Source organism: Dendrobates tinctorius, unplaced genomic scaffold (assembly GCF_039654945.1).
Source record: "Dendrobates tinctorius isolate UK_male_01 unplaced genomic scaffold, ASM3965494v1 ptg000083l, whole genome shotgun sequence".
Taxonomy (NCBI): Eukaryota; Metazoa; Chordata; class Amphibia; order Anura; family Dendrobatidae; genus Dendrobates; species Dendrobates tinctorius.
This window is the reverse complement of record NW_027361751.1, coordinates 15,624,557-15,644,765: the sequence shown is the minus strand read 5'-3', so window position 1 is coordinate 15,644,765 and position 20,209 is coordinate 15,624,557. Positions and strand designations below refer to the sequence as shown.

At 50.1% G+C, this 20,209-nt stretch overlaps 1 protein-coding gene across 1 annotated transcript in view; it reads left to right on the top strand.

The window, feature by feature from the left end:
• The window catches only part of AP3B1 (adaptor related protein complex 3 subunit beta 1), a 351,534-nt gene that overhangs the window by 32,395 nt on the left and 298,930 nt on the right, over positions 1 to 20,209 (top strand). The window contains exons 2-3 of the mRNA XM_073584144.1: positions 9,950 to 10,025; positions 18,710 to 18,784. Coding sequence (XP_073440245.1) covers positions 9,950 to 10,025; positions 18,710 to 18,784 — 151 coding nt within the window. The remainder of the gene's footprint in view (positions 1 to 9,949; positions 10,026 to 18,709; positions 18,785 to 20,209) is intronic.

Below are 20,209 nucleotides of genomic sequence, written 5' to 3'. Positions count from 1 at the left end.
TTGCCTTTAAGGAACACACCAGACAGGTCAGGGATAAAGTATTGGAGAAGCGTAAAGGAGGGTTGGGTTATATGAAAAAAGGTGATTTAATCTGTCCACGGAACATCTATTTAGCCTCATTACACAAATCTGGACTTTTATGGAAGAGTGTCAGTAAGAAAGCCATTTTTGAAAGCAAGTCATGTGTTGCAGTTTACAAAGACCCTTTTAGGGGGACACAGCTAGCAGTGGAAAAAGGTGCTCTAGTTAGATGAGACCAAAGTTGAACTTTTTGTTCTAAATGCAAAATGTGTGTGGCAGGAAACTAACTGTGTATCACCTTGCACACGTCATCGCCACCATCGAGCATGGTGGTGGCAGCATCATGCTGTGGGGAAGCTTATCTTCCGCAGGGACAGGGAAGCTGGGGCAAAAACTTGAGACTGGGGTGAAGGTTTACCTTACAGCAGGATAACAACCCAAGGGTATGTGCACACACAGTTTTTTGTCTCTGCGGATTTTGTAGAGAAAACCGCAGGTAAATCCGCAGGACAAAGTCCTGCGGTTTATCTGCGGTTTTGCCTGCGGTTTTACACCTCATAATGGATGAGGTGTAAAACTGCAGCGTTTCTGCACCAAACAATTGACATGCTGCGTTTTGAAAACCGCAGCAAAACCGCGCGGAAAAAAACGCAGCATGTGCACAGCTTTTTTTTTTTATTTCCATAGGAAATAAAGGTACTGTACAACGCAGCAGAATCTGCTGCGTTTCTGCAGAGCCAAAACCGCTGCGGAAGCGCAGCAGAAACCGCATAGTGTGCACATAGCCTAAACCTACTGTCAGAGCTACAGTTGAATGATTTAGATAAAAGTATAATCATGTGTGTGAATGGCTTAGCCACAATCCAGACCTAAATCCCATAGACGGTCTGTGGCAAGACTTGAAAAGAAGAATGAGCAAAAATTTCAACCTGTAGACGTGTAAAGCTGGTAGAGTCATACCCCAAAAGACTTGCAGCAGTATTTTCAGTGAAAAGTGGTCCTAGAAAGCATTTAGTGAGGGGAGCTGAGTACAAATGCACATCCAATCTTCAGATTTATATTTTCTAAATAATTAGAAAACCATGTATGAATTCATTTACACTTCACAGATACTTGCTATTTTGTGTTACATCACATAAAATCCCAATTAAATATATTTAAGTTTGTGGCTGTATGGTGGAAAAATGTGCAAAAGACACTGTAAATAGAGAAAATAATTGATGCTATATACAGAGATCCTCACTAATCTCACTTCTGGCATCTACTGTGATTACAAGTGGTAGTGTTTTTTTTTTTTTTTTTCTCCATCTTCTTCTCCTGCATGATGCCTTGTTCTTATGATTGGTCAATGTCATGGAGGGGCAAAACTACACGGACCCCAGACACGATTCTCTTAACGTCCACTTGGTTTAAGGGAAACTTAGACTGTACACATAACATGCTAATAGCCCCATAACAGGGATAAGAATTGAAAAATAGCATGTAGCTCAACTTTGCAGCCACTATTTAATAATGTAGGCAACATGTTAGAACTTTTGGAAGGTCGTCTTTAAGGTCTATTTACAATACGCGACCTGCAGCACTAAACTGCCAATCAGCTACTTGTTTGCTGATTATCGGTCGTATAATAGTCTGTTTTGCACAGGTAATCCTGCTTTACTTGCACACTTACGGCAAGGAACACAACGCTTGCAAGGTCTTTGCTATTCTGTATGTAACTGCTGCTTAGAAGCTGGTTGTAGCCTTCCAGCCTCACTGTCCCTGCTCTTTTTCGATGTGGCAGAGCTGCTCTTCTGGCAACAATGAGGAACTCCCAATTTGGGGCCATACACTGTGTTCCAAATTATTATGCAAAAAATATTTCCTCATATTTTCTCTAAATTACCTATATGAATTGCAGTCATTGTTATTTTCCAGTCATCTAATATTCTAGTATAATTGCAATGTTTTTGAACAAACTGCCTATGAAAACAGTATATTTTTAAAAATAAGAAACACTCAAAATGCATGTTCCAAATTATTATGCACAGCAGAGTTTTCAACCTTTTTATTTTTATTTTGAACAAAAAAATGGTCAATTGTGAAATTATAAGCATTATCAGCTTATTACAAAATGAAATCAAACAGTTTTCAAGTCACAACTTTATTCTAGGTGATGTTACATTTGCACATAGGACCCCTTGTTCTAAAGAAGCTTCTGAACTCTCTCGTCCATTGAATTTGTCAGTTTTTGGATGGTTTGTGCTTCAATTGTTTTGCATGTGGACAGAATACCCTCCCAGAGCTGTTGCTTAGATGTGAACTGCCTCCCGCCATCATACACTCCTTTTGATGATGCTCCAGAGGTTGTCAATGGGGTTGAGGTCAGGAGAAGATGGTGGCCACACAATAAGTTTGTCCTCTTTTATGCCCATAGCAGCCAGAGATGCAGATGTGTTTTCTCCTTCGTCTCATTGGGGGACACAGAGACTGTGGGTGTGTGCTTCTGCCGTCTGGAGGCTGACACTAAGTATACAAAAAAAGAGTTAGCTCCTCCTCCGCCGCATACACCCTCGCCCCCAGACCGGGCGTAACTCAGTTTTTTGCTTAGTGTCTGATGGAGGCACACGCAGTCTGGAGCTCCTGACTAGATTTTTTTTTTTTTTTTTCTTCTTTTCTATGAAGATAAGACAGGGGCGACGGATCCTATAGAGAGGGTCCGATCTCCCCAAATCATCAACGGGCGACCACGTGTGAGTAACCCTCCACGTGTTTCTCTCCCGCACCGAGGAACACATCTGGGACTTTTCCCCATACAACCATTTTTCTTTTTTATTTTGTAAAGAGGCGGCAACGCATCCTGATAAGAGGATTCGGTTTCCCCATCGACCCCAACGGGCGAGCACGTGTGAGTGATCCTCCACGTTGTTCTCTCCTGCAACGTGGGAATGCTTAATGCCCCTACCACCCCTAGGTAGTGAGACCAGGGGTGGAGTTGGAGGCGCAGGTGAGCCAGGGATTGAAGCGGGGGCGGAGAGCGGTGCAGTAGCCTCCCCCTCCCTGCCCAGGGATGGGGTTGAGAAGCACCTCAAGAGAGCCCCCTCGGCGGCCCGGCTCACCTTTGTTAATAGGAAGACCGGGACCAGGTAGTCCGCCTCTCACCCGGCGCTGCCCCCGGCGGGTAACGCCGCACGCGGAGTGCGGCCAGAGCCCCGCGGGCCCCGCTGTATGGGGAGATCCGTGAGTGCCGCGCGAGGCCCCGCCCGCCGACTTCCGGGGGTAGCCGGAAGCCCCGCCCACTAACTTCCGGGGGCGGAGAGCGGCGGGCGCGCACAGTTACCGGGGACCTCCCGCCCCCCTCCTTGCATTTCCTCGCCGAAGTGGGGCCGGAAGCCGCCGCCTATCTCCCGGAGTGCGAGTGCCCCGACGAGTAACGCCGCACGCCCCGTGGAAGAGACGCAAGGTGGGACATTACCGGTGGGTGAGTGCAACCCCGTTTCGAGTGCCGCACTAGTAGTCAAGGAAGGGGTTATCCTCCTCCTCCTACCCTACCTTGCAATATGTCTGGCAAAGGGAAAGCTCACTCTTTCCTATACGCTGTTTGCGTTTCCTGTGGGGTCAGGCTGCCTAAAGCGCAGCCGGGTAATTTTTGTGAAACCTGCGAGTCGGAGCGAGCCCAGGAGCCCCCCATTGTTGCAGAGCCCAGAGGTCAGGACCCTCCAGAATGGGCGGTGTCTTTATCACACTCTATGATGTCCCTTACAAGGGCAATTGAGTCTCTCCAAGGCCCAGGCAGGGACAAGGATGGTGGTCTGCCAGCGGAAGACAGCTCGTCCACGTCTCAGGACCCTCCGACCGTTAGAGGCCGCTCCAGCACCAGACAAGCTCATAGCAAGAGAGCTCGTTCCCCGTCGGCCGGACCCTCTGGGGCTTCGGCGGCGGGTATTAGGGTATCTCGTTCCCCGTCGCCGAGCTCAGGAAGCGAGCAGGATGAGGGCGAGGAGGAGGAGGAGGCCTGGAATCCAGAAAGCCTGGGATACCAAGACTCGGTGGACAGCCTCATTGAGGCAGTCAACCAGACATTAGAGATCGAGGACGATGTGTCCACGGCCTCAGGTCACAAGGTCTCCTTCAAAAAGACCAGGCGACCGCATAGAAGGTTTGCCACACGTCCGGAGTTCGAGGAGCTAGTCCAGAAACATAGGGAACACCCGGATAAGCGTTTTGCAATGCAAAAAGCGCTGCAAGCTAAGTATCCGTTTCCTCCTGAACTCCATAAGGGATGGGTGGAGTCGCCAGTGGTGGACCCACCGGTATCACGTTTAGCGTCAAGATCGCTATTGTCGATACCCAGCGGTTCTTCTATCAAGGACCCAACTGATCGCCTTATAGAGGGGCTTGCCCGCTCGGTGTATGAGGCAGCGGGGTCGGCCCTAGCCCCCTCCTTTGCGGCTACTTGGGTGGCTAAGGCCATGATTTCATGGGCGGACGCTCTGCAGAATGCCCTCCAAAACAGAGATCTGCCTGCGGAGGTCTTGGAGGTGACAAATCAGATCTTAGGGGCAAGTGATTTTCTCGTCAGCGCCTCTCTGGACGCGGCCAAGTGTTCTGCTGTGGCAGCAGCAAATGCGATCGCCGTTAGGCGAGCATTATGGCTGAGATTGTGGAAAGCGGATTCTATCTCCAAAAAATCCTTGACCTCATTGCCTTTTCAGGGCAATCGGTTGTTCGGTGAGAAGCTTGATAAGCTTATCTCAGAAGCCACAGGGGGGAGGAGTAGTTTCCTCCCGCAGCAGAGGACTTGGCCAGCATTCAGGCAGACACAGAGGCGTTTTCGTCCCTTTCGTAACCCCTGGAGGGGGACTTCGGCCAGAGCATCCACCTCCGCAAATGATGGTCAGATTAGGGAAAGGCAAACCTCTTACAGAGCCAATCCGCTGGGTAGAGGCCGAGGCCGTTTGCCCAGAACAAGGGGGGCCAGATCCCAAAAGCCTCCAGCAAAATGACTCGAGGCGCTTCGTACCTACGGACGACAGGGTGGGCGGACGCCTGCTAAGGTTCAGCCACGTTTGGGTCACAGTGGCACGCGACGCTTGGGTGGCAGAATTGATATCGTCCGGGTACAAGATAGAGTTTCTCGGACTCCCGCCACGGCGATTCTTCCGTTCCCGGCTTTCCGGAACAGAATCGCAGGCGGAGGGTTTGTTACAGGCCATAATGACGCTACAGCGCAACGGGGTCATTGTCCCAGTGCCGAAAAGCGAAGAGACACAAGGTTTTTACTCCAACCTGTTTTCGGTCCCCAAAAAAGACGGGACAGTAAGGCCAGTATTAGATCTAAAAATCCTGAACAAATTCATCAGAGTCAGGCGGTTCCGGATGGAATCCCTCCGTTCGGTCATTGCAGCCATGGATCCAGGGGAGTTCCTGGCCTCGATCGATGTGCAGGATGCATATCTGCACATTCCGATTTTTCCTCCACACCAGAGGTTCCTGCGTTTTGCGATCGGAGGGCGACATTTTCAATTTGTTGCTCTGCCCTTCGGTCTGGCCACTGCTCCCAGAGTCTTTACGAAGATAATGGCGGTGGTTATGGCCATCCTGCATGCTCGGGGCATAACGGTACTACCTTACCTGGACGACCTTTTGGTAAAGGGGCCGTCGTTTCAGGCGTGCCAGGAGAATGTCAGTATCACGCTGGATACCCTGGCCCGTCTAGGCTGGTTGATCAATCGGAACAAGTCCTTGGTTCCAGCCCAGAGAATCGTATTCCTAGGCATGGTTTTCAACACCTCCCGGGGGCTGGTGATCCTCCCTCAGGACAAGGCGCGGAAGATCAAACAGGGGGTACGGAACCTTCTACAGCCAGGCTCCAGATCCATCCGGTACGGCATGAGTGTGTTGGGCAGAATGGTGGCGGCGATGGAGGCAATCCCGTTTGCCCAGTTCCATCTCCGTCCGCTTCAGCATGCGCTCTTGTCAGCATGGGACCGAAGGCTGCTATCCCTCAGTCATCGGTGCAATTTGTCTCCGCTGGTCCGACGATCACTCCGATGGTGGACTCGCGACTCGTCTCTGGTCCAGGGGAAACCCTTTCCCCTGGAACAGTGGTTGGTGGTGACGACCGATGCAAGCCTGCAGGGTTGGGGAGCAGTTTTCCAGAGTCACACAGCCCAGGGGCGGTGGTCCATTCAGGAGATAATTCTCCCGATCAACATTCTGGAGATACGGGCAATACGATTGGCCCTGCAACATTTTCAGTGTTTCCTGAGACACCGGCCGGTGCGCATTCAGTCAGACAATGCTACAGCAGTAGCATATGTCAACCATCAAGGGGGCACGCGCAGCCAAGCAGCCATGCGCGAGGTTGGGCTGGTACTGCGTTGGGCCGAAAAGAACCACGTGGTAATTTCAGCGGTGCACATTCCGGGAGTCGAAAACTGGGCGGCAGATTTTCTCAGCCGACAGGGGGTCGCGGCAGGGGAATGGTCCCTGCACCCCGAGGTTTTTCAACAGATCTGCCAACGGTGGGGGACTCCAGACGTGGACCTTATGGCATCCAGAGAGAACGCCAAAGTACAAAGGTTCGTCGCTCGATCCCTCGACCCGCAGGCGATCGCAGCAGACGCTCTGGTGCTTCCATGGAGCCAGTTTCGTCTCCCGTACTTGTTCCCCCCGCTACCTCTGCTTCCAAGAGTCATCAGAAAGTTAAGGAGAGAGAAGGTTCCAGCAATTCTGCTAGCCCCAGACTGGCCTCGGAGGGCCTGGTATGCAGATCTGGTTCAGCTAGTGGTGGACGTACCCTGGCGTCTACCAGATCGGCCGGACTTGCTGTCCCAGGGGCCGATCTACCATCCGAACATAGGGGCCCTGTGTTTGACGGCGTGGCCATTGAATCTTGGCTGTTAACACAGGCAGGATTCAGGCGCGATGTGGTGGCCACGATGGTGAGTGCCCGAAAGCCTTCCTCGGCGAAAGTATATCATCGGACTTGGGAAGTTTTTTTCCGTTGGTGTAGGGATCGCGGAGTGGCTCCTCTGGTTTTTTCAATCCCCAACGTACTGGCTTTTTTGCAGGCAGGGCTGGACGCAGGATTGGCTCCGAGTTCGCTCAGAACGCAAATCTCGGCCCTGTCGGTCCTTTTTCAACGAAAGGTCGCTTCGGTCTGGCAGGTTAAGACGTTTATGCAGGGGGTCGCACATTTAGTACCCCCCTATAAGGCGCCGACGGAATCATGGGACCTGAACTTGGTGCTCAGGGCCCTTCAGGAGCCTCCCTTCGAACCGTTACAAGAAGTCTCCTTACCTTACCTGTCCAGGAAGGTCGTTTTTCTGGTAGCTATTACGTCTATTAGGCGGGTTTCGGAATTGGCGGCTTTATCTTGTAAACCGCCGTTCCTGACTTTTTATAAGGATAAGGTAGTTTTAAGGCCAGCTCCTCCCTTCTTGCCGAAGGTTGTCTCTGCATTCCATATCAACGAAGACATTGTCTTACCCTCGTTTTGCCCGGCACCGGTGCACAGGGTAGAAAAGGCTTTGCACACCCTGGATCTGGTAAGAGCTCTTAGGAGGTATGTGACAAGGACAGCACCTTTCCGCCGGACAGACTCTCTATTCGTGATCCCAGAAGGGCGGCGGAAGGGGCTTGCTGCGTCCAAAGCGACTTTGGCCAGATGGGTTCGCCTGACGATCCAAGAATCTTATGAAATCAGTGGCACGCCGGTTCCGGCAGGGATCAAGGCACACTCGGCTCGAGCAGTGGGTGCCTCATGGGCACTGCGACACCAAGCTTCAGCGGAACAGGTGTGCAAAGCAGCTACCTGGTCCAGTTTGCATACGTTTGTCAAACATAATAACGTACATACCCAGGCATCCTCGGATGCAAGCCTGGGAAGAAAGATTCTCCAGGCAGCAGTTGCGCACCTCTAATCAGGGGTGCAAAATAGCATGGATTGGGTGAGCTAAGATCCCGCCCAGGGACTGCTTTAGAACGTCCCACAGTCTCCGTGTCCCCCAATGAGACGAAGGAGAAACATGGATTTTTGTGAGTACTCACCGTAAAATCCTTTTCTCCGAGACGCTCATTGGGGGACACAGCACCCACCCTACTAGCCAGTTGGCTTTTGCTTATTTTAAGTTATACAAATCCTTATGTAAGGATCAGGGTGGTCCCTTTTCCAGATGTATAATTTCTTGCCTGAGTTTAAGGCGCGTTCTCCTACTGCTTATGCACTAAACTGAGTTACGCCCGGTCTGGGGGCGAGGGTGTATGCGGCGGAGGAGGAGCTAACTCTTTTTTTGTATACTTAGTGTCAGCCTCCAGACGGCAGAAGCACACACCCACAGTCTCTGTGTCCCCCAATGAGCGTCTCGGAGAAAAGGATTTTACGGTGAGTACTCACAAAAATCCATGTATTTGCAGCATGAGACGGTGCATTATCATGCATGAAAATGATCTTGCTGCGGAAAGCACGGTTCTTCCTCTTGAACCATGGCAGGAAGTGCTGTTTTAGAAACTCCACATAGATTATGGAGTTCATCTTTACCCCTTCAGGGATCCTAAAGGGGCCGACAATCTCTCTCCCCATGATTCCAGCCCAAAACATTACTCCACCTCCTCCTTGTTGGCGCCTTAGCCTTGTTTTCATGGGGTGTCCATCAACCAGCCATCCTCCACTCCATCCACCTGGACCATCGAGCGTTGCACGGCACTCATCGGTGAACAAAACAGTTTGGAAGTCAGTCTTCATGTATCGTTTGGCCCACTGGAGCCGTTTCTGCTTGTGTGCAGCGGACAGAGGTTGTCGACAGGATGGCTTATGCACAGCTGCAAACCTCTGAAGGACCCTGCATCTTGTTGTTCGGGGGACGTTGGAGGCACCAGCAGCTTCAAAAACTTGTCTGCTGCTATGACAAGGCATTTTTGCAGCTGCTCTTTTAACCTGACGCAATTGCCTGTTGGAAAGAGTCCTCAATTTTTCCTTATCAGCACGCACACGTGTGTGCTGGGAATCAGCTACATACTTCTTGATTGTGCGATGATCACGATGAAGTGTCTTGGCAATGTTGATTGTAGTCATGCCTTGGCCTAAATACTCCACAATTTGTTGCTTCTCAGCAGCCGACACATCCTTTTTCTTTCCCATTTTGTCAAAAAATGTAGGCTGCTTAATGTGGAACAGCCTTCTTCAGTAGTCTTGCCTTTCTTTGGACACACCTGCCAAACTAATGTGCACAGGTATCTGCAATTGCTTTCAGTGATATAAAGAGCCCTGACACACATCACCATCAATGAGTTTAAATGACAAACAAAAAAATTCTAACCTTTTCACTCCTAAACTCTTTTTGCATAATAATTTGGAACACAGTTTAGGTGCAGCCATGTCACTGGTTGGAACTGTCAGTCTTCAGGAGTGCACCGCCCCCAGCAAGCTGAAGCCGGGTGGTGGGATAGAAGTGCAGTCTCGAAGAGAGAACACGGACAACCCTTTCAATGAGTGCTGGGGGTCGACTTCTCAGGGGAGGCTCTTAATTTGTTGAGCATGCTTGTTGTGTGTTTTTTTTTTTTTTGTGTGTGTGTTAGAACAGCAAAAGAACACAGTATATACTCCTGACGAATTGCTGGGGGTTACAAACCAGGGTCGTCTTCTGTGTAAATTCCGTGTTGGGCATCCTGCTGCACGTAGACTGTGTACACTTGCCTTGTGCATTAATTTCTTTTTTTTTTTCTGTTTTTTGTAAACTTGAGTCCATTTTTCCATTGAGCAGGCATGCTTAGCTACTTAGCAAATGTCTACTTGGTTGTGGTAGTCGCGACTGCGGCTATTTTATTTGGTGCTAACAGTTTTTTATATATATATATATATATATATATATATATATATATATATATATATATATATATATATATATATTTTTTTTTTTATATAATTTTTTTTTTTTTTTTTAAGGAATGAAGACCTAAAGCAAATGTTGGAAACTAACAAAGACTCTGCAAAGCTGGAAGCGATGAAGAGAGTTGTCGGGGTACGGTTCCATTATCTGTAGTGATCTGAGTTTTGTGGTAATTTAGGTTTTGACTTTACAGACAAATTCTGAAAAAACATCTGCCGTATAAGCCGAGGCCCCCTAATTTTGCTACCAAAAACTGAGTAAGCTTATTGACTTCTAGTATGAGCCGGGTGTACATTGTCCCCTCATCCCTGTCCTGCTCTGTGTGGCTCTCCCACCTCCTGGTATGCATGGCTCGGCTCCCCCATCCTCATCCCTGTCCTGCTCTGTGCTTCCCCCCCGTCCTGCTCTGTGCTCCCCCCGTCCTGCTCTGTGCTCCCCCCGTCCTGCTCTGTGCTCCCCCCCCGTCCTGCTCTGTGCTCCCCCCCCGTCCTGCTCTGTGCTCCCCCCCCGTCCTGCTCTGTGCTCCCCCCCGTCCTGCTCTGTGCTCCCCCCCCGTCCTGCTCTGTGCTCCCCCCCCCGTCCTGCTCTGTGCTCCCCCCACCGTCCTGCTCTGTGCTCCCCCCCCGTCCTGCTCTGTGCTCCCCCCCCCGTCCTGCTCTGTGCTCCCCCCCATCCTGCTCTGTGCTCCCCCCCCCCGTCCTGCTCTGTGCTCCCCCCCCATCCTGCTCTGTGCTCCCCCCCCATCCTGCTCTGTGCTCCCCCCTATCCTGCTCTGTGCTCCCCCCCATCCTGCTCTGTGCTCCCCCCCGTCCTGCTCCGTGCTCCCCCCCGTCCTGCTCTGTGCTCCCCCCGTCCTGCTCTGTGCTCCCCCCGTCCTGCTCTGTGCTCCCCCCGTCCTGCTCTGTGCTCCCCCCGTCCTGCTCTGTGCTCCTCCCCGTCCTCCCCCGTGCTCTCCCCGTCCTCCCCCGTGCTCTCCCCGTTCTCCCCCGTTCTCCCCCGCTCTCCCCCGCTCTCCCCCGCTCTCCCCCGCTCTCCCCCGCTCTCCCCCGCTCTCCCCCGCTCTCCCCCGCTCTCCCCCGCTCTCCCCCGCTCTCCCCCGCTCTCCCCCGCGCCCTCTCCCGCCCTCTCCCGCCCTCCCCCGCTCTCCCCCGCTCTCCCCCGCTCTCCCCCGCTCTCCCCCGCTCTCCCCCGCTCTCCCCCGCGCCCTCCCCCGCTCTCCCCCGCGCCCTCCCGCGCCCTCCCGCGCCCTCCCGCGCCCTCCCGCGCCCTCCCGCGCCCTCCCGCGCCCTCCCGCGCCCTCCCGCGCCCTCCCGCGCCCTCCCGCGCCCTCCCGCGCCCTCCCGCGCCCTCCCGCGCTCTCCCGCGCTCCCCCCGTGCTCCCCCGGTGCTCTCCCGCCGTCGTCCTCCCTGCTTCCCCCGTCCTGTTCCGTGCTCCCCTCGTCCATACTCCCCCTGCTGTGTGCCATCGCTGAACGTCCCCTGCATCCTCTGTTGTCCTGGTGCTGCAGCTTCTTCCTGTGTTGAGTGGTCACGTGGTACAGCTCATTAAGGTCATGAATATGGACGACACGCCTATGGGAGTGGGGTTGCGTCCATATTCATGACCTTAATAAGCGGTACCATGTGTCCACTCAACACAGGAAGAAGCTGCAGCACCAGGACAACGGAGGATGCAGGGAGGTTAAGCGATGACACAGCAGGGTAAGTATGACGTCCCAGCCACCAGCTCCTGCCGCCGCTCCCACTTCCCGGCTGGTTTCTGCACAATTACTTGTGTATAAGCCTAAGGGGCATTTTCAGCACACAAAAAAGTGCTGAAAATCTCTGCTTATACACGAGTATATACGGTAAATACAGTGGGTACGGAAAGTACTCAGACACCTTTAAATTTTTCACTTTGTTTCATTGCAGTCATTTAGTAAATTCAAAAAAGTTCATTTTTTTTTTCTCATTAATGTACACTCTGCACCCCATCTTGACTGAAAACAAAACAGAAATGTAGAAATGTTTGCAAATTTATTAAAAATGAAAAACTGAAATATCCCATGGTCATAAGTATTCAGACCCTTTGCTCAGTATTGAATTAAAGCACCCTTTTGAGCTAGTACAGCCATGAGTCTTCTTGGGGATTAAGCAACAAGTATTTTACACCTGGATTTGGGGATCCCCTGCCATTCTTCCTTGCATAATCCTCCATATGTGTCCTCCCCACATACAGTAATAATGGCTCCAGTGTGTGTCCTCCCTCATACAGTAATAATGGCTCCAGTGTGTGTCCTCCCTCATACATTAATATTGTCTCCTAATGGCTCCAGTGTGTATTCTCCCCCATACAGTAATAATGGCTCCAGTGTGTCCTCCCCATACAGTAATAATGGCTCCAGTGTGTCGTCCCCCATACAGTAATAATGTCCCCAGTGTGTGTCCTCCCTCATACAGTATTAATGTCCCCAGTGTGTCCTCCCTCATACAGTATTAATGGCCCCAGTGTGTGTCCTCCCCATACAGTAATAATGGCCCCAATGTGTCCCCTCCCCCATACAGTAATGATGGCCCCAGTGTGTGTCCTCCCCCATATAGTAATAATGGCCCTAGTGTGTGTCCTCCCCCATATAGTAAAAATGTCTCCTAATGGCTCCAGTGTGTATCGTCCCCCATACAGTAATAATGGCCCCAGTGTTCCCCCCCCCATACAGTTTTAATGGCCCCAGTGTCTTCCCCATACAGTAAAAATGTTTCCTAGTGGCTTCAGTGTGTTTCCTTCCCCCATATAGTAATAATGGCTTCATTGTGTGTCCTCCCTCCATACAGTAATAATGACCCCAGTGTGTATCCTCCCCCATACAGTAATAATGGCTTCATTGTGTCCTCCCCCCATACAGTAATAATGGCCCCAGTGTGTGTTCTCCCCCATAGAGTAACAATGGCTCCAGTGTGTCCCCCCCATACAGTAATAATGACCCCAGTATGTGTCCTCCCCCATACAGTAATAATGGCCCCAGTGTGTTTCCTCCCCATACAGTAATAATGGCCCCTGTGTGTCCTCCCCCCCCCCCCCATACCGTAATAATGTCTCCATTGTGTGCCCTCCCCCATACAGTAATTATGGCCCCAGTGTGTCCTCCCCCATACAGTAGTAATGGCCCCAGTGTGTGTCCTCCCCATACAGTAATAATGGCCCTAGTGTGTGTCCTCCCCATACAGTAATAATGGCCCCAATGTGTGTCCTCCCCCATACAGTAATAATGGCTCCAGTGTGTCCTCCCCATACAGTAATAATGGCCCCTGTGTTTCCTCTCCCATACAGTAATAATGGCCCCAGTGTGTGCCCTACCCCATACAGTAATTATGGCTCCAGTGTGTGTCCTCCCCATACAGTAACAATGGCTCCAGTGTGTCCTCCCCCATACAGTAATAATGGCCCCAGTGTGTCCTCCCCGTACAGTAACAATGGCTCCAGTGTGTCCTCCCCCATACTGTAATATTGTCTCCTAATGGCTCCAGTGTGTATTCTCCCCCATACCGTAATAATGGCTCCAGTGTGTGTCCTCCCCATACAGTAATAATGGCTCCAGTGTGTCCTCCCCATACAGTAATATTGTCTCCTAATGGCTGTAGTGTGTCCCCTCCTCCATACAGTAATAATGGCCCCAGTGTGTCCTCCCCCATACAGTAACATTGGCTCCAGTGTGTGTCCTCCCCCCCCATACAGTAATAATGGCTCCAGTGTCTGTCCTCCACCATACAGTAACATTGGCTCCAGTGTGTTCCCTCCCCCATACAGTAATAATGGCTGTAGTGTGTTCCCTCCCCCATACAGTAATAATGGCTCCAGTGTGTGTCCTCCCCCATACAGTAATATTGTCTCCTAATGGCTGTAGTGTGTTCCCTCTCCCATACAGTAATAATGGCCCCAGTGTGTCCTCCCCTCTACAGTAACAATGGCTCCAGTGTGTCCTCCCCATACAGTAACAATGGCTCCAGGGTGTGTCCTCCCCCCATACTGTAATATTGTCTCCTAATGGCTCTAGTGTGTATTCTCCCCCCATACAGTAACAATGGCTCCAGTGTGTGTCCTCCCCATACAGTAACAATGGCTCCAGTGTGTGTCCTCCCCATACAGTAATAATGTCTCCAATGTGTCCCCTCCCCCATACAGTAATGATGGCCCCAGTGTGTGTCCTCCCCCATATAGTAATAATGGCCCTAGTGTGTGTCCTCCCCCATATAGTAAAAATGTCTCCTAATGGCTCCAGTGTGTATCGTCCCCCATACAGTAATAATGGCCCCAGTGTGTCCTCCCCCCCATACAGTTTTATTGGCCCCAGTGTCTTCCCCATACAGTAAAAATGTTTCCTAGTGGCTTCATTGTGTGTCCTCCCTCCATACAGTAATAATGGACCCAGTGTGTATCCTCCCCCCATACAGTAATAATGGCTTCATTGTGTCCTCCCCCATACAGTAATAATGGCCCCAGTGTGTGTTTTCCCCCATAGAGTAACAATGGCTCCAGTGTGTGTCCTCCCACATACAGTAATAATGACCCCAGTATGTGTCCTCCCCCATTCAGTAATAATGGCCCCAGTGTGTTTCCTCCCCCCCCCCCCCATACCGTAATAATGGCTCCATTGTGTGCCCTCCCCCATACAGTAATTATGGCCCCAGTGTGTCCTCCCCATACAGTAATAATGGCCCCTGTGTGTCCCTCCCATACAGTAATAATGGCCCCAATGTGTGTCCTCCCCCATACAGTAATAATGGCTCCAGTGTGTCCTCCCCATACAGTAATAATGGCCCCACTGTTTCCTCCCCATACAGTAATAATGGCCCCTGTGTATCCTCTCCCATACAGTAATAATGTCCCCAGTGTGTGCCCTACCCCATACAGTAATTATGGCTCCAGTGTGTGTCCTCCCCATACAGTAACAATGGCTCCAGTGTGTCCTCCCCCATACAGTAACAATGGCTCCAGTGTGTCCTCCCCCATACAGTAATAATGGCCCCAGTGTGTCCTCCCCGTACAGTAACAATGGCTCCAGTGTGTGTCCTCCCCCATACTGTAATATAGTCTCCTAATAGCTCCAGTGTGTATTCTCCCCCATACAGTAATAATGGCTCCAGTGTGTGTCCTCCCCGTACAGTAATAATGGCTCCAGTGTGTCCTCCCCATACAGTAATATTGTCTCCTAATGGCTGTAGTGTGTCCCCTCCCCCATACAGTAATAATGGCCCCAGTGTGTCCTCCCCCATACAGTAATAATGGCTCCAGTGTGTGTCCTCCCCCCATACAGTAATAATGGCTCCAGTGTGTGTCCTCCCCATACAGTAATAATGGCTCCAGTGTGTGTCCTCCCCCATACAGTAATAGTAATTATGGCTCCAGTGTGTCCTCCCCATACAGTAACAATGGCCCCAGTGTGTCCTCCCCCATACAGTAATAATGGCCCCAGTGTATCCTCCCCCATACAGTAACATTGGCTCCAGTGTGTGTCCTCCCCCATACAGTAACATTGGCTCCAGTGTGTCCTCCCCATACAGTAATAATGGCTGTAGTGTGTTCCCTCCCCCATACAGTAACAATGGCTCCAGTGTGTCCTCCCCCATACTGTAATATTTTCTCCTTAATGGCTCCAGTGTGTATTCTCCCCCATACAGTAATAATGGCTCCTAATGGCTGTAGTGTGTCCCCTCCCTCATACAGTAATAATGGCCCCAGTGTGTCCTCCCCCATACAGTAATAATGGCTCCAGTGTGTATTCTCCCCCATACAGTAATAATGGCTCCAGTGTGTGTCCTCCCCATACAGTAATAATGGCTCCAGTGTGTCCTCCCCATACAGTAATATTGTCTCCTAATGGCTGTAGTGTGTCCCCTCCCCCCATACAGTAATAATGGCCACAGTGTGTCCTGTCCCATACAGTAATAATGGCTCCAGTGTGTGTCCTCCCCCATACAGTAATAATGGCTCCAGTGTGTGTCCTCCCCCATACAGTAATAATGGCTCCAGTGTGTGTCCTCCCCCATACAATAATATTGTCTCCTAATGGCTGTAGTGTGTCCCCTCTCCCATACAGTAATAATGGCTCCAGTGTGTGTCCTCCCCTATACAGTAACAATGGCTCCAGTGTGTCCTCCCCATACAGTAACAATGGCTCCAGGGTGTGTCCTCCCCCCACACTGTAATATTGTCTCCTAATGGCTCCAGTGTGTATTCTCCCCCCATACAGTAACAATGGCTCCAGTGTGTCCTCCCTCATACAGTAATAATGGCTCCAGTGTGTATTCTCCCCCCATACAGTAACAATGGCTCCAGTGTGTCCTCCCTCATACAGTAATAATGGCTCTAGTGTGTGTCCTCCCCCATACAATAATAATGGCTCCAGTGTGTCCTCCCTCTATACAGTGATATTGCCTCAGTGTCCCCCTCTGTACAATAATTATGGCCACAGTGTGTTTCCCCTTTATACAGTAGTAATGTTTTAGAAAATTAAAAACCACCATCTACAGGGGTTGGACAAAACTATGGAAACACCTAACGTTTTGGCATCATAATCTTTGAACATGTTATAAACATTCAAACCGTGACATATGGTAATGTTTTGTAGTTGATTGTTTGTATTATGTGATATGTGTATGTAAATTAACTGTTTGTTTTGCAGAATTGTAAGAACATTGATGAGAACCTGATACCAATGGCAGACCTCTTGGATTTTCAAAGAGGCCAAATTGTTGGTGCTCGTATGGCAGGCGCTAGTGTAAAGGGGGTTTTACACTAAGCGATATCGCTAGCAATATCACTCTAACGTCACTGGTTTTGTGACGTTATAGCGATATCGCTATGTGTGATACTTGCCTCCGACCGGCTCCCCCGCTGTCCATCGCTGATCGCGCGAGAATGTCCGGCTCCATTTCTCGTCGTCAGCTTCCTGCTGGGCTTCCAGCTGTGTGAGACGAGCGACGCGTGGAGGCGGGCGGGAGGAGGTCTGGATCGCTGTGTGTGAAAGGTGAGTATCGTGCGCTGCGGCGCTGCTGCATCGCTGTGAGACCTTTCTGTATGAAAGCTCACTAGCGATCATTTAGCGATGCACCAGCGATCCTGACCGGGTCGGATCGCTGGTGCATCGCTAAATGTAAAAGGGCCTTAACAGAAAGTGCCCGAATGCTTGGCGTATCAAGAGGTACTGTCTCCAAAGTAATGACTGCGTTTGAAAGAGAAGGAAAAACGTCTGCAGCAAAGCACAGGTCCGGCTGAACGTCGAAGTTGACTGCGGGAGACCGTCGGACTCTAAAGCGAATTGTGAGAGAGGATCGCAAGACCACGGCTCCGAAAATTACTGCTGAGCTCAATGAACACCTACAGAACCCAGTTTCCACGAAAACTGTTCTTCGGGAGCTGCACAAATTTGGATTTCACGGAAGAGCTGCAATTAGTAAACCGCTGCTCTCAATGACAAATGTTTCCAAGTGTTTAAAGTGGTGTAGAAACCTCCAGAATTGGTCCCTCGAGCAATGGAAACGTAACTTTCTCAGACAAATCATCGTTTACCCTATTTCCGACCTCCGGCCGAGTGTACGTTTGGAGACAGCCGAAAGAAGCATTCCATCCAGACTGCCTTCTCCCAACCGTAAAACATGGTGGAGGTTCTGTGATGATCTGGGGTGCTATTTCGTGGAGATCCGCCGGGCCAATGATATCCCTTCATGGAAGAATTAACAGCTGACATTATTTAGTCATTTTGGGCGACGAAGTGCTTCCTATGGTTCAAGCATTGTTCCCGGAGGGGAACGCCATCTTTCAGGATGATAATGCACCAATTCATACAGCTAGAATCGTTAAAGCATGGCACGAGGAACATTGTAATGAAGTTGAGCATCTCATCTGGCCCCCACAATCCCCAGATCTCAACATTATTGAGCATTTATGGCCGATTTTAGAGATTCAAGTTAGACGTCGATTTCCGCCGCCATCGTCGCTCAAAGAACTGGAGGGTGTTTTAACTGAAGAATGGGCTACAATCCCTTTGGAAACAATTCACACCTTGTATGAATCCATAACTCGGAGAATTGAGGCTGTAATCGCCGCAAAAGGTGGACCTACACCATATTAAACTAACTTTTGTTGATGTTGCCAGGTGTTTCCATTATTTTGTCCAACCCTTGTATATACTCCCCTAACCCCGTATTCGGAGTCTGTCGGCACAGGGACTCGGTGATGTCACACTGCCACCTGTGGTGATGCTCTCATGTCCTGTTCTTGCTCCTGCCGGTTTCTGGGCTGCAGGCCTATTAGTGGCCTACAGAACGGAGAGTTGTAGGACCTGTCGACCACGGCTCCCTGCTCTCCCGCTGTATTGGCATGCAAGGCACCCTGATACAGTTAAGAGTGCTGGTCGTTCTCGGTGGGCCCCATTATTGAGTAAGAATTGGTGACCACCTTATGGGCTCCCCTTCCCTCTATCCCCTTTTTTTTTCTGGCATCTACACTACTGCCCGCCCCAGCCTGCATGTACAGTATGTATTTAATATTTTTATGAGTAGGTTAATATTAATGTGCACATTTTTCTTTCTCGTTTCTGCATTGTTCGGGCATTGTGCTTCTCCCTGTTACACACGTGCTGTAGTGGTAAATGCTTTATAAATGCTGCGCTTTACAAAGCCTAGTAGCTGTGAGACATTTGCAGTAGTTGGAGAGGCCTTGGTAAACTTCTGCAGACAGACAGAATAATAAAAGCTTGATCAACCATGCCCTAGCTAGTAGACCAGCGTGGGACACTATCCATCGTTCTCACTCGCTTTCCCTTTTTTTTTTTTTTAAGATGATTTCGGCTGGAAAAAATGCCTCTGAATTATTTCCTGCAGTTGTAAAGAATGTCGCCAGCAAAAATCTGGAGGTAAGATGTAATGTAAATATTCCTTTATGCAATACTTTTTTATTGTGTGGGGATTTATTCCAACAAACATAGGATTGAAAGAATTACGTATTGAGCATTTCCATGAAAATGCACATTGTTATTAAAGGGGCTGTTGATGCTTGAAGCTCAAGTATTCAGTTGTACAGTCTCTATGTGACTGCAGACTTGTGAATCCTCACAGCACGCACTTTCAATACTCCCAGTTCTGGCTTTGGGAGCAGGCAGACGCGTGACAGCATTTATGCAATATGTATACATATGGTCACTTGCCAAATGTGCATGGCCTCGTTCAGTGTAAGGGAATTGAGTGAGAACAGACACGTCTAGTTGGAATGTGGCCAGAGTTTTCAAATTCCATCCAATCCCCGCACCTTAGAATCCTGACAGTGCGTGTGACTGCAAACTTGAGACCCAAGGCTGGACAACCCCTTTTACTCCTTCCCATCAATAGACGTTGTGGAAGATCCTGTTTGGGAAGGAATTCTTGCAATTATCAGAAGGTGATGGTGCGGAGAAGAAGCTGTGCCTGGTGTAATCACTGTGGGCTCCTGCTGGATAGGCGACGGGCTGGGGAACCACATGTGAAGTAGGAGGGATTAGGGCCTCGTCACACATAGCGATTCACCAGCGATCCCGACAACGATATGAACTTGTCAGGATCACTGGTGTGTCGCTACATGATCGCTGGTGAGCTGCCAAACAGACAGCTTCACCAGCGATCAGGACAGCGACACGTGGGTAACAAGCTACGCACGTCGCTTAGGTACCCGCAGTGTACGTTAAGATACCAGCGTGCTGGTGCGGGGAGCTGGTAACCAAGGTAAACATCAGTAAATATTTTAAATGTTGGCTCAGTTCTGGGCGGCTGCCGTTTTTCTGCACCACAGCTTCTGTGATTGTTATCATGTTAATGGTATGGATTTTTTAACCTCAATTTTTCCATGACAACCACTTCTGGCCAGACCTCTCCTGACAGTAGATGGGAGTAACTGGGTCCCACTGGTTGTTGCCAGTTCTGATGGCACTGCTGGACATATTCCAATTTCGAAGGGAAGTAAGCTTAATGCGTCTTTCATCTGCTGCAATAAGTTCGTTTGGCTGACAACCTCATATATGGTCTGAATTCTGCCCATTTTAGTGCCTCTTCAAAGGAACTTGAACAGCCCATTTGAAACTCCAGTCTGCGCTAAGATCTTTGACTGGGAGAGACCTTGTTGATGCAGTATAATGACCTTGTAGCTTGTTGCTTTGCTCAGCCTTGCCATTGTTTATGATCTGTAACATGAAACTGTCTTCCACAACCTCACCTTTGTAGCAGAGTTTGGCTGTTTAAAATCTCCTGCACGATTGTTTCTTTTTCAGTTAATAGCTGTTTCAACCTATTTATGGAAATAATTATCAGAT